This window comes from Myotis yumanensis, unplaced genomic scaffold (assembly GCF_028538775.1).
Source record: "Myotis yumanensis isolate MYYU_CA2020_CCGP unplaced genomic scaffold, mMyoYum1.0.hap1 SCAF_9, whole genome shotgun sequence".
NCBI classification, from domain to species: domain Eukaryota; kingdom Metazoa; phylum Chordata; class Mammalia; order Chiroptera; family Vespertilionidae; genus Myotis; species Myotis yumanensis.
Genome location: NW_027223760.1, coordinates 34,654,303 through 34,669,081, shown reverse-complemented (window position 1 = coordinate 34,669,081; position 14,779 = coordinate 34,654,303). Strand labels below are relative to the sequence as shown.

General features: G+C 39.7%; 1 protein-coding gene across 3 annotated transcripts in view; it reads left to right on the top strand.

Annotated features, from left to right (window-relative positions):
• Nucleotides 1-8,654, top strand: part of TCAF1 (TRPM8 channel associated factor 1) — a 46,527-nt gene extending 37,873 nt beyond the window's left edge. For all 3 annotated transcript variants that reach the window (XM_070424085.1, XM_070424086.1, XM_070424084.1), the window contains exons 7-9: nt 553-890; nt 2,576-2,826; nt 5,881-8,654. In XM_070424085.1, coding sequence (XP_070280186.1) covers nt 553-890; nt 2,576-2,826; nt 5,881-5,890 — 599 coding nt within the window. In that variant the 3' untranslated portion in view covers nt 5,891-8,654. The remainder of the gene's footprint in view (nt 1-552; nt 891-2,575; nt 2,827-5,880) is intronic.
• The last annotated feature ends 6,125 nt before the right edge of the window (nt 8,655-14,779 follow it).

The window sequence follows — 14,779 nt, the reverse complement described above, 5'->3', positions numbered from 1 at the left end:
CGTTTAAAGTGATATTTTGATGGTGTTTTACCAGTGAGCCAGGAGGCCTAAAAAATTTGGGCCTATAGAAATTTTATTTCTATAGGGGGGTCTATAGAAATTAAATAAGCATGGACATTGCTCTAGACTCTAGGTTTTTTTGGCTTACAATCACTATAAAGTAATATTAATGTGGGCAATTCCACATCTAAATGACAAGAAGGGAACACCCTCAATGAATTCTTAATTTTGAGAAAAGAGTATAATGACATAGGTTCCCATGGACAGGGCACTCTTATAAACATAGAAATCTTGAGAAGTAACATGAACAGTGATTTGGGACCTGCATCACCTCCCATAAGCACATGCTATCAGGTCAGAGTGAGGATGAGGGGTCATTACAGAGTGAGAGGATACGGAGGAAAGCCCTGGATTTGGATTGATCTTCTGAGCAGTACGGGGTTCTGGAAGTCATTGGGGTTACTAAGTATTTTGGGAGATACAAAACAGAGAAGAACTTTGTAAGATATGTGGGGAGCGCTCTAACCCTCTACCTCCCTCCTCTATTTTCAGGCTGGATGCATGCGGGGTACCCCATCATGTGCCACCTGGAGTCAGTGCAGGAGCTCATCAATGAGAAACTCATCAGAACCAAGGGGCTATGGGGCCCTGTCCATGAGCTCGGCCGCAACCAGCAGCGGCAGGAGTGGGAATTCCCACCACACACCACTGAGGCCACCTGCAACCTGTGGTGTGTTTATGTTCACGAAACGGTCTTGGGCATTCCTCGAGGCCGTGCCAATATTGCCCTGTGGCCCCCAGTTCGGGAGAAAAGAGTCAGAATCTACCTGAGCAAGGGTCCCAATCTGAAAAACTGGAATGCGTGGACAGCCCTGGAAACATACTTACAGGTATACTAGGCAAAAAGGAAGGGTGATGGGAACCCTTTATTCTGGGGATACCAGAGCATCATTGTTAGGTGATGTTCTTATAACCCAGAAGACCTCCCACTACACCTGTCTCCCATGCTAGGCCTCAGGAGACCCTGACAAAGCCCAATTGTGACAGTCCTATTAGATGATGCCTCTCAGTATATCATTTTGCATGATCCTAAGTAGAGTTAACTGCCTCATCCCCACCCTCACCCTATGAACTTGAAGAAATGCATGAGAATAGATAGGAAGCACTGAGAGAGGTGAAAACATGATAGAGGCATGTGTATTGCTATAAATACAGTTACTATCACAGGCTTTAGACCAGACATAACCGAGATTGACACCAATTGACACCACTGACTGCTATTTAATAGCTATCTAAAACCAAAAAGCCTCCCCACACACAAAACAAATATGGGATAGAACATTTTTTTTTCCTCAGATGAGTATACCATCTTCTCAATATGACTTGGCTGTGCCTGTTTCCACCTTATAGGCGATCTAAGATTTCTCCCTGGCCTGGACATGGAGGTTGCCTTTGCCTTGAATTATCATTCAAACACCCTAGTTCTGCCCCTGAGTCCCTGGATTAGTTCCCAGTTCATTGTGAAGAGTTTCATCACCTTGGATTCTAGAACTCAATCCCAGACCAGTCACACTGTGTAGTCTGGTTTCTCCACCGCTCCAGTTCCTCTGTGCTTATTCCCGTGGCCTTGAGAATGACAGTGAAATTGCCTGGGAGACTCTACTTAAACTTGTCATTAGGGCCACTTCACCCCAGGGACAGAAGTTCCACATCTGTGACATAAAGTAGAGGTTGTTCTAGGGAACTGCTAACGTCTCTTTTCATGCTAAAGGTCTATAACCCAGCCTAACATGGGCTGTTTCCAATGGTCTCAGGATGGGTGCCTTTCTGAAATGATACTCTTAACTCCAGCTACCTAGAATATATATAGTATTCTGCTTCTACCAGACTCACTCCCCCCGCCCAGGCCATTTTAGTTGCCTTGTAAATTAACAAAGACCTATGATTAATGAGGATTATGTCAGGATAGGAGTTCCCCAAATATTGGGTTTACTTTGCAACTATGAAAGATATAAGGATTTTTTTTCATGCCAGCCCATTTTAAAGCTTTGTGTAATATCCTAGTGAGATATTACATAATCTAGTGAGATATATGAATAATGATAGATTTAACTGCCTCAGCCCCACAAGCACAACACACAATCATTTATTGAGTGTCTGCTTTGTGCTGAGCACTGTGCTAGCTGAGAGGCCCCTTTTTAAAAAATTGATTTCAGAGAGAGGAAGGGAGAGAGAGAGAGAAACGTATTATTTGCTTCCTGTATGCCCCCTACTGGGGATCAAGCCTGCAACCAGGGCATGTGCCCTGATCAGGCATTGAACCGACCACCTTCTGGTGCTTGGGTCAACACTCAACCACTGAGCCACACCGGCTGGGCGAGAGGCCCTTCTTAAGATTCAAATATGAGAGAGTTAGGGCATGAGGCCAGCAGGTAAAACAGGAAAGAGGGTCCGTCATAGCCATGCAATTAGTGTTGAAGTGGTTCAGTGCAGTAAATTCATTTATCAGAGTGTTTTTTTAGGTCTTCTTGTTGTAGACTACCTGTCTCATCCTGCCTCATCCTTCTCTTTTCAGCTCCAGGAAGCCTTTGGTTGGGAGCCCTTCATCCGTCTCTTCACTGAGTATCGTAACCAGACCAACTTGCCCACCGACAATGTTGACAAGATGAATCTGTGGGTGAAGATGTTCTCCCACCAAGTGCAGAAGAATCTGGCTCCCTTCTTTGAGGCCTGGGCCTGGCCAATCCAGAAGGAAGTGGCTACCAGCCTGGCCTATCTGCCTGAATGGAAGGAAAATATTATGAAATTGTACCTCCTCACACAAATGTAAGGAGTGCCCAGCAAGGTGGCAGATAGAGAGGTGTGGGGAGGTAGACAGAGACAAGGATTCACTCCTCAGCCCCTGTCACTCCCTAGTTCTGTCTCTCAAAAGTGGGTTAAAAACACAGTAAGAAAGTGGAATCAGAATTTCTCAGGGGCAAGGCCTTCTGTTTATGAGTCTCGTTCCTCAGCTTTCTGCTATCAGATTCACTCCTAACCCTAATTGGGCCAGTTCTGAGAGCTTTCTATGCTAGCCCTTGGTTCACCATCATGGCACATAGCCCACAGAGAGTTCTCATCCTGACATCCTGAGGACTCACTGGATTTTATTTTAAATGAGTTATTCCAAAAACCCTGACCATAGAACCCAACTGAAATACAAATTTATCATGATTTTCATAGCTCCCTGAGGACTCATATATTTTGTGTATTGGGTAGTTTTCAAAGAGCTTGAAAAGTAATCTGGTGAAATAGAACCCATAGCTAGGGTTAGCTCTTAGGAAAGTTGTTTTATTTTGGTATTCTTATTTCTTTGTGTATATGATGAGGATAAAAATTCCTACCCCACGGGTTGTCATAGAGACTCAGTAATTCTGAAGAGGTTTGTGAATACAGTGCATACTGTCCAAGGGATTGCTTTATTGTGAAACAGAGTAGTGAGCTGACTACTTCCCATAGCCTAGAGGTTAAGATCATCAACTCTCACAGTTGACTCCCTTGCCTCCAAATCCTGGTTCTTTCACCTGTTAGTTGTATGACTCTGGGCAAGTTCCTTGATTTCTCTGTCACTCAATTTCCTCATCTCTAAAATGGGATTGATTTCATAGGATTATTGTGAGGATTAAATTTTAGTGCCTCTAAAAGTGATTTGAACAGTTAGCTGGCCATTAGTAGGTACAAAGAAAATGTCAACAGCCATTATTATTATTATCTAATTAACTCACTATCATTGGAGAACTAGACTTCACTTTTAGATGGCTTTTACAAAAGCAGTGTAATTAATCCTATGCCCTCCTACACTTCCTACACCAACCTCTGAAAGGAGTCTGGTAGTTGCTTTATGATCTAAAGGGCGGGCTCTAAATTCACAGGGTTTTACAAGCTACTTAGGGTTTTGGGCTCTTTACTCAGTTCCATTGTTCAGGTAGAATTCCATCTTTGATTAAATAAAGAGTGGATGTCACTTGAAAACTCAGGAAAATTCCAGGAGGATGCTTGTCTTGAGCAAACAATGGGCAACTGGCTCAGTGTTGGTGTTTATATTTCCATAGTGCCACAGATTTCTATCATTGTCAAGAGTTACTTACTAGTTGGGCAGATAAAGTTCACACAATATAGAAATATTTACTTTGGAATAAGAGAACTAGATAAAACCAACTCAAATTTCACTTGATTAAAAGATTTTCTTAAATGTTCTTCTAATCATATTCAGAAACTCCCATTTCTTTGTAGTTTCAACTAGAGTCGAGGATGTAGGATTACTGTTGTATACATCCAGCCAGTTTTCTTTTAGCTCACTTCTTTTTATGTAGTTATTGTAATACACCGTTTTATTTGCTTTACTGAAAACTGAGTGGGTGCATAAATAATAAGATTTGACCTGGATGTTTTTCTTTGGATTTTTTAAAATATATTTTTATTGATTTCAGAGGGGAAGGGAGAGGGAGAGGGAGAGAGAAAAACATCAATGATGAGAGAGAATCATTGATCGGCTGCCTCCTGCACGCCCCCTACTGAGGATTGAGCTGCAACCCAGGCTTGTGCCCTTGACTGGAATCGAACCTGGGACCCTTCAGTCCACAGGCCGACGCCCTATCCACTGAGCCAAACTGGCTAAGGCTGGATTTTTTATTATGTCATTTCTCAATCATAGAAGTATTTTTCCCTTATTTCATGAATATCTTTCATCTGGGTGCTTTAACATTTAAAATAATTGCTATCAACCCCTGGCCAGTTTGTTCAGTGGTTAGAGCATTGGTCTGCAGACCAATGGGTCAAATATTCAATTCCTGGTCAAGGGCACGTACCTCAGTTGCAGGCTCGATTCCTGGCCCCGGTTGGGACACACACAGGAGACAATCAATCGATGTGTCTCTCTCACATCAATGTTCCTGTCTCTCTCTCTCTCTCTTCCTCTCTCTCCCTCTCTGTGTCTCCTTCCCCCCAACTCTCTTTATACAAAAAGTCAATGGAAGAAATATCCTCAGGTGAGGATTACAAAAAAAAATAATAATTGCTATCGATTAGTGGGATGTCAAGTACATGCCAGTTATTGGACTGGTTCCTTTATATATATAGTTTCATTAAATCCTCACAGTGATCTTATAAGATGGAAATTAACTGCTCCTTTTTTAGGAATGAGCAAACTGAATTTTATGGAGGGCAATTGAAGTGCCTAAGGCTACACTGCCAACAAGTGATAGAGCTGGGATTTGAACCTGGGCATTCTGATTACAGTGGGTGTTAGTAACTAAAGTGCTTTAAATAACAAAATAAATGAGTAAATGAAGAAACCAACCAGCAAATAGAGATATCTTTATGTCCCTACTTGCCAGCACTTTGGCTACTTGTACTTGCTCCTCATCTAATTTTATCAGAACAAAAAATACCTTTGTTTATCCCAAACTCCAGTTCAAAGGAAGAATCTGAGGTAGGCTCCTGAAGTGTTTCCCAATAGACAGAGCTGGGATGATCCCTTTAGTGTCATCCAACTCTTTTTAGGTTTCAGGTTATTCAGGTTTCAGTCCTTTTCTCTAGGGCACCATGAAAGCATCTACTAGCTTATTGGATTTTAAATAATGGGTTATTTTGATAAAGTGCCTGACTCCCCAAAGTTCCAGACATTGCATGTTCTCAGAAAGGAAATTAGATCCTCAGTTATTTAGAATAATACTTATATCTATTCTTGCCCTCTTTAATCCATTTTCATCAGTACAGCCCTGGGGATGTCTTAAAAATGTAAAACTATCCATACCACCTCCTTACTTAAAAGCTTCCAGTGCTACTTTGAATTTAAGATGATGAACTGAACATACAAATTTACCTCTCTTCCCTCTACAGGCCCCACTGAAATTGAAGTAAAAGAAAACTGGAAGGCATTTGGTTATGAATGAAGAAGAACTCAACACATTTCTGGACAGAAAGTGGATGAAGTATGAAAAAAGAATGAAAGAGTGAAGGTACCTTTCAGAGAGAATATAAGCTGATCTGAATAACATAACCACAGAGAGGCTTGGGCACCTAAAAAGTCTATCTACTAAAGAATTATACCAGTTGTAAAATTGAACCCCATCGCATTCTACCCTACCCCTTGTGCATAGAATACAGGCAGTCAACTATTGGTACCAGTGAGAACTCTGTTGTTGCTATTATTGTTGTTGTTGTTGTTGTTTATATAAAGAAATTGAATAAATTGCCCGAGAGAGGTAGGAGTTGGTGCTTCAGAATGAAATTTCTTTTTGTGTAAATAAGTGATCCCTTAGCCTATCAGCTAATTCTTTACTGACAGTTGAAACCCCCCCACCTACTCAAGTAACCAAGTGTTTCCAGTCATAGAAGAAGCTTACTAGAAAAACAGACCAAACCATACAATGACAGAGGAAACCCATATCAACTCCTATAAAAGTCAACAGTTATATTGATGCTTAAATACAACTGGTCAGCTAGGAATTACCAGACACTGAGCATTGGGGGTGGGGGTGGGGTCGGGGAGTGGGAGGGAGGGCCAAGGGAGACATATGTAAGAAAAAATTACCAATTAGAATTAGGAGATTGGAAAACTGCACCCAAATCTGGAGGAAACGAAGTCAAAATGGGAAAAGTAACTTTAAAATCTAGTTATATCTTCAGAAAGATCTGAGGTATATTTGTAAGATGAAAACAGGATGCTACAGAGAAAGGAAAAACTGAGAATAAGGAGAGCCCTTTAAAAGTGAAATATTGTCAAAAATACCCCGTAGACAAGCTAGAAGTAAAGTTGATGGAATCTCCCTAGATATAGATCAAAAATAAATAGCAGAAACTATGAAGAAAGGAAAGATCTAGACAATATCTAACCATTAGTGTTTTTTAAAGAGAAAACAGAAAATATAGGCAAAGAAAAAAAATAATTGAAGAACAGAAAGAACTAAGTCTCCAGATTCAGGGGGCTCCAATAAAACCTACATCGAGACACAATTATGTGAAATTTTGGAATATTAAGGATAGAGGGAAGACATTAAAACTGCCCAGAGAGAAAATAAAATTGGGTCATCATAATTAGCTTAGCCAAAAAGGAATGAGAAATAGACTGGGCAGCAGATTTTTCGTCAGCAACACTAAAAGCTAGAAGCCAATGGAACAATGTCTTCACATACCTTATGAAAAATAATGTACCCAGAATTCCATAGCAAGCCAAGCTGTTGAGTCAAGTCAAAATATATTTTCTGACATGCAAGTTTTCAGCAAGTCTACCTTCTCTGCACCCTTATTGAAGAAATACTTTGAGGAAGTTCTCCGGCAAAATGAGGATGAGAACCAAGAAAGAAGAAACAGAATCTAGGAAACAATGGACCTCACCCAGGCAGGATGTATCACTCTAGAGTGACAGTTATCCAACAGGATGTCTCACTCTGGAGTAGGGGTAGAGAACCATTTTTCTGCCAAGGGCCATTTGGATATTTATAACATGATTTTTAGGCCATACAAAATTATCAATCTAAAAATTAGCTTGCTATATTTGGTCAAACATTTAATTAACTCATCCCTAATGCCTTGGCAGGGCAAGACCAAATGATTTCTCGGGCCAAGGGCTGGATGTTCCCCACCCCTGATTTAGAGTGACTGTTATCCAACAGGATGTCTCACTCTAGAGTGACAGTTAGTTATCCAGCACACAGACCCAGTTCAGATGAGAGTACACAGTCTCAGGCTCTCTGGGAAGAATATTCATTTTGTGCCAAGGATAGTATCACTGAGAAGCTACAATGTTTGAGAGTATTGAGTACATACATTCTTTAGTCAACCAAAAAGAAAACAAAACAAAAATATGTCAAGAAATTTAAGCCCATTTCTGAAACAACAACAATAAAAATACTCATGGAATATAAGAAGAGACTCGATTTGACATTGGCGGTAAGTCTATTTCCTTTCAAATGGCACAGGCATGACATTGGATGTGTATGGAAGAAAATGTCCTAGCTTCTATGTGGCTCTCAGCAAACAGTATTGATATAGCCAAAATAATATAAATGCTATGTATTGGTACTTAGTGTTCTGATCAGCCTATAGGCAAAACATGAAAGACTTAATTTTTTATTCAGAAATGAAATTGAAATTAACCCTGACAAGTTAAAGAGAGCAGAAAGAGGTTGAAAATTGGCTGTGGGAAAAGAGGTGGAAGGAAGAGTAGGGCTACTCATATATTTAAAGTGGGGATGGAAAAAGAATCTACAGTTAATGGAACAAGAACTGGAGGATTGGTATGTTGTTCAAAGCTATAAATTCAATAGAAGCATTAAAATGATAACTATCAAAAATTCGGGAAAAGATAAGCAAAGGAAAAGTGGGGATAGTGTAAGTTAAATCCTTATCTTTTGTAATGGTGTATTATTAAAGGTTGTCTAAAGTTAATAAACCAAGAAATTATTGTTCAAACTTTATTTAATGTTAGGAAGTTAGAATATCTAAAGATAAAAATTGTTAAATGCATTGCCTCTAGGGAATGGGACTAGGGTTAAAAAGGGTGGAGTGGGGTATTGTGTTTTTCATTTCAAGTCCTCTGTACCATTTAATTTTTTACCTTGTGCATGTATTACTTTGAAAGTTTGTTAATAAAGTCAAATAAAAATCCTTCAGTGGCTTCATATCGACTAAGCTATAGTCCAACCAAAACCCTTAACATGGCTTATAAGGCCCTCAGGTGTGTTGATTCCTTCATGTGTCCTGGCTCATCAAAGCCCACATTTAATATCCTTCAACTATTCTAACATACTTCACCTTGTTTCTGCAGGTGTTCCATGAAAACAAAACCTGCCCCTGTATCACTGTGAGTCTGGTGATTAAGTTTACTGTCTAGCAGGTTTTCAGTATTTGTTGAGTGAATGAATGCACAATAGAGTATTGTGTGAAGATTGCCAACTAGTGTTCTTTCCCAAGAAGGCACATAATAATTGTCCCTATTCCAATACCATTTCAATACCATATGGAGCTGTAGGCTATCCTGCACTCTGATTCATTGGACAGTTTTATTAAGTTTTAATCTCATATGAGATCAACTGGTGTCAGAGATTTCTATCCATCTGTCAGTCTCCTTGGTTTGTTCTTTGCCTGAACGTAATCTATTTTCAGCTATTGTCCCCCTGTATTTGGGAGAAACAGTCAACTATCTAGTGGAAATCTTCAGGCTCCCAAGTTTCTTGTGTCTTGCTATTCCTTGGCTGTTTCTTCTCCATTAGTTTACTGTCTTATTGTCTAACTCCCAAGGCCAACTAGAGCTCTCTAATGAGTATTAATCCTACAGCCAATCTTCAACAATTGCATTTATTAGAATTCTTCGTAAGATTAATCTCTGATATATTTCATCTTTAAAGCAATGTCCCTACCAGGGGTCACAACCTCACCTAATGTATGTATTTAACAGGTCAATAGCTAACCAGATATGACTTTAGATGTTGACTATTTTTGTTGACATCCTTCTTTCACTTCATGCCTATGTGCTTTACTCCTTTAAAGCTTTTGGACCCTATTTGACTTCCACCTTGAAACCGATTTTTTTCTTTGACCCACATCATTGGAGTCAGTCTTCCAAGTGTGGTAGAGAAGGATGAAGGTGAGCTTCAACTTTTCATAAATCTAACTACATGTACACACAAACAATTCCATGTCTAATTCAAGAGAGCTATAGAAATGCTACTTATGCATTTGGATTCTTGTGCATTTAAATGCTATAAAGAAGAAGCATTTCTTTCATAGGAAAGCTTGGGCAGTTTAAGTTATTACCAATGTCCTAGTCTCATGTCAGGTGGTGGATTTCATAGTTGTTTATTATATATGAGAAATAAATAGAATAAATGAATGAGTAAATTAAAATGAGCCATGCATTGACCATTGATAACAGGAGCCAAGTGTTATGTTAATACAAATATGTGCACCTGAGGGCCATTAAAAAGTTACTGTTGTTCATCTGTATTATATAGGAACCCATATAATTATTTTAAAAATGTGTATACATATGTACTAAAAATTTCTGCACATAAACTACCTAAATTTTGACATAAAACTCATTTTCACAGATTGCCAAAATTATGCTGAAAGGGTGGGAGTGGGGAAGGCAAAATGATCAAATGTTCAATATAAAAACAAGTCCAGAGGCCCCACAGATATTGAGAGAAGACCCTCCCCCTTCAACACAACCTGTAGTCCAAGACCTAAGTATATAAAGCAGCCTATATCTATGCCTATCCCTGTTTTCTGTGAAGTGTCTGTGCTTTAAACAGGAGCTAAAGAAATGGAAAAAGACCTTAAACTCCTTCCTCACCCTCCATCAAGATAAACAGAGATGGGAGGAGCAACTCCAGCTATTTTTTGTTTTGTTTTTCACATAGTTTCTCCTTTTGTTTTTGCTATCTGTGTGGTCACCTAAAAATTCACTCAATAAACATTTATTAAACACCAACAATAATTCCAGTTACTGTTATAGGGTCTTGGCATACGAGAGAAACATAATAGAGCTCCTGCCCTCATAACTTGTGTTAGCCTGGTCCCTCATAGTGCTTAGGTTCCAGTTTGAGCATAAACATGAACAAATAAACATATCAGGTATGGTAAGTACTGAAGGGATATAAAACTAAGTGAGGGTGGGATAGGAGACTGCAAAATGGATATGTTTCCTGTTTTATGTAGTGAGGTCCAAGAAAGTCTCTCTGATAAATGTGACATTTGAGCAAATTCTTGAAAGAAATGGTGGAACAAGCCACGCAGACAAAGAAAGGTAAAATTATACTTGACATATAGCTACTTTCTCAGATGTAAGTCTTGATCACAGATTTCTGACCTTAACATCATGATAGGAGCTGTTGACCTCAAAGAAACAACTGTTGAGTATCTGTCCTCAAAGTACCAAGGCAAGTCACACTTCACAGTATATTCTGCAGCTTCTCTGTCAAATTTCTCTATGACTAAGGAGAAAGAGGGGCTCATCTCAATGGTTACTATGGCCTCTGCCAAAGATATTGAATGGAGACATGACTCTATATTTTTATATACTAAGTTCTGGGCCCCTGTCAATGGCCTGATGGATCTAGTAACAAGTGGAATTTGGAACCAATTCATATGGGAAAAATTGATCTGGAAACAATTGAATAAATTTGAATAGCAATGAAAGTTTTAGTCTTACATTTTGATGTGTAAAGTAGTGGGAAAATTAGACTCAGTTATTCTTGGCTTTTCATTTCATATCCTCCCTACTCTCCTCCCTCCCCAAGATGACTGATGTTCATGTAACCTCAGTTAAAATTTAAAAACTTTGGATCACAATTCTGGATGATAATGGAAAGCCTTGAAAGGAAGACCTTAATGTCACAGGGCCTTTAGAATAAATGAATTTGGAAAGAATTGTTTACATTTTCAGGGGGAAAAAATAATGTTTAGGCCATAAAATTAGGAACTTTCACACATTTTTTCTCTGTAGGAATTTTGTCATAGAGATATTTGATCTTCCATGACTCACAATCCCCACACACTAACATTTTAGCATCTTGATACCTGCAACCCTTATAGGATTATATGTGAAGACATATAAACCACATTGGTGTAGGTGCAATTATAGGAAATTGGAGCTGTTGTGTGCCTACCCAGTGAGTCTGATATTTCAGAGCCAGAGGAAAAACATCCACTCTCAGCCTTGGGTTAAGTCACTGGCTTTCAGATGACTGAAATTTTCAGTACAAAACTAAACTTCATGTTTAACCTGGTGATGGGAGGAGTTTAGGAATATAAGAAAACCACTCCCTTATTCCTTACTGGAGGGAGAGAGTTTCAGCATGGCTATCTCTGGAGTGGCAGTGATAGGTTCTGGGACATCCTCTGTGATTGGAATATTATTGGCTCCTAGAATATATGTTTCATATACTTATGACCCCCAAAAAAAATACAGGCCCAGGTTAATTTCACAAATACACCAAAGGAGAACGAAAATTTTTATAACTCTGAATTAGGGCTGCCCACCTGTCAAGAGAAGCAGCAAACTTCAGCTTCATTGCTTTAAATAGGCAGACAGGAGCTTGACCTTAGAGATGGTCCATGCTATAATTTGAATAAAGGTTATCATACACATATTAGAGAATGGAAATGTAGTGGCTAAGTCTTTCATAAACATTCTCAAATTAAGTCTTTGCTCTTTATTCCTACTACAAGACTATTTTAATAAATACACTTGAGTGTTTTAATTTGGGAGATATAATTTTAGCAGTACTTGTGTTAGCCTGGTCCTCCGGGAGTCAGAAGCCAAGATGAGATCAAATATGCTAGGAGAGCCATCAGACTGTGATATGTGATATGGGAGAGAGCAAAGGAAGGAAATGCTTACACTGCAGTGCAGGACTCAGAAAGTTTGGTCAAGGCCAAGGGGGAGTCCTCGAGCCAAAGTCACCCATCAGAAGAGTCCCATGTCTCCCTGGAATGGGCCTACCTTAGTACCCCCACCACACTTAATCACTTGCCCTTAGAGATGGACCATGCTATAATTTGAATAAAGGTTATCATCCTTGGCCTTGGTGCCCAGGATTCCAGAGCCACCAGCTGGGACTGTCTGTCAATCCCCAAAGTTGGAGACCTGAGCAGGCCATTTTCATGGCCACCACAGTACTTATGCTTAAAACAGTTGTAGACACCTGTTCTGGATCATCTTAAATAGTGACTTAGTCAACCTCCCCAGTGACTCATGCCAGTAAATGCACACAGATGGACTCATCCATCTCTGTTCCTAAGTTAGAGTCTGGTTAATCCTTTCCAGATTCTTGGGGGCCTTTGAGGAAAGAATATATGGGTCACATAACTTTAACATATAACTAAAAATAATTGAAGAAGACAGCCAGTAATTCTTCATGTTGGCCCATATTGGAAAGCATATCTATGAAGTAATCCTGCATTTGGCTTCGTGAGAATTCCTGAAGGAATTTTCTTCTAATTGACAAAAATGGACTGATTTACAATAACAATTCTGATTTGTGTATGCCTCTTGCATATGCTGGATAATTAAGTATCATATTGCTTATGTATATTTATTGATTATAACCCAGAAAGAGCAGGCTTTGCAGTGCAAAGGATATGCATTAGCATGCCTGGCTTAAGCCCATTCATATCTAGCCTTGGAACTGGAAATGGCTTCATTTTCCCCTGCATGCTGTAAGAAAGAGATGGGTTATCTGAACAGAGTTGGGGTTTGGTTAGAAAGGACAATAAGGATGGAGTAGAGAACAGAGTTGAGGAGGTGGCCTCAGTGTTTCCTACATGGCATCTCGTAAGCACCTTTCTCCAGACTGTAGACCACAATCCAGATTCCTTCATACAACCTCAACACCTGGCCCAGGTCTCTTCAGAGCTAGCACTACGTGAGTCCTGTTAACAAGTGTCAGTCACCATGAACAATTGGTCTTTCTCAAATCAAGCCTTTCGCTTTCACATCTCCACGCTGTGCCTGTGATGCAGTCTTATACTGCAATGCTCTCTCTGCCCACAAAGGTCATATAGATTTCTTCAAAGCCAAGTTTTAGTGCTGCCTTCTCTGTAAGTTCTCCTCTGAAAGCTGAATTAGAAACAATTGCTTCTCCCTTTCTGTGCCCTCGTACTTAATTTGCAACCAATTTTGGCATCTATAGAAATTGATCTGATATGGCTGTTTTTCATGCCTGCTCTCCTCTAGACTTATTGACCATAGGATCATCGCCATCTCCCAAAATGCCTCCCAGAATATGTGCTCAATGAGAATAGGCTGACTTTCATGGAGTAGTTTCTATTTTCCCTTCAGTGGGATGAAAGGTCTGGGATCTGCACCTCCACTTGAGCAATGACCCTTTAGTCAGAACCCATGCTAGTCGCCATCTTTTATTTCCAGGTTTTAAACAGGCCTTTATTCTGAAACCTATGTTGTTTTGTTTCCATTTTTTGGCCAACTCCTGATCCCAAAGGGCAAGTGCCTTGTTGATGGTGGGCTTGCTTCACCTTTGCTCAAAGCTCTTTCTTCTATTAGATCAACACCAAGATATGCTCAGGAGTCTTTACAAGAGTGAGCCCAGGCAGCATGGCTCAGCAGTTGAGCATCAACCTATGAACCAAGAAGTCATGGTTCTATTCCATGAGAGACTGGTTAAAAGCTAAGAGCATAAACACACAGAAGAAATCCTGAGCTCAGCATTTGACATGTCACACTTCTGACCCACTCCCTCTGTATTCATCTCTCATTTGGCTTCCTGAAGGTCAACTGTTTCCTGATATGAGACCTAAGAACTCAACTAACCTCACCTCACATTGGGCTTCCATCCTGAGTATTCAAAATCCTGATAGGTTTTATCCAAACTGTCACCCTTGTGTGGGTTTCTCCTTGCTCTTTCTTTCTGAAACCTGATTGCATTTGGTCCTGTGGCAAACAGGTTCCCATTAGTCCTTCTAATACTCAGTTAATTACTCACTAATAGAATAGAAATTTCTTGAACATTCACTATTACTTATTCATTTATTCAATATACATTTATATATTTGTTAAGAAACTAGAGTCTCCAACATGCCAGAAATGAAACCAGGCAACAAGGACCCAATGGTGGGCAAATGGAGGCAAACTCTATACTCATAGCATGAGATCCTATAAGAGAGGCCAACAGTAACCAGAGGACTATACAACTAAATATAAAATTACATCCTAGATGAGAACTAAGAAGAGAGGTATTTGTGTAGTCAGTAAGAGGCTTTGGTATAGTTTGCAGGT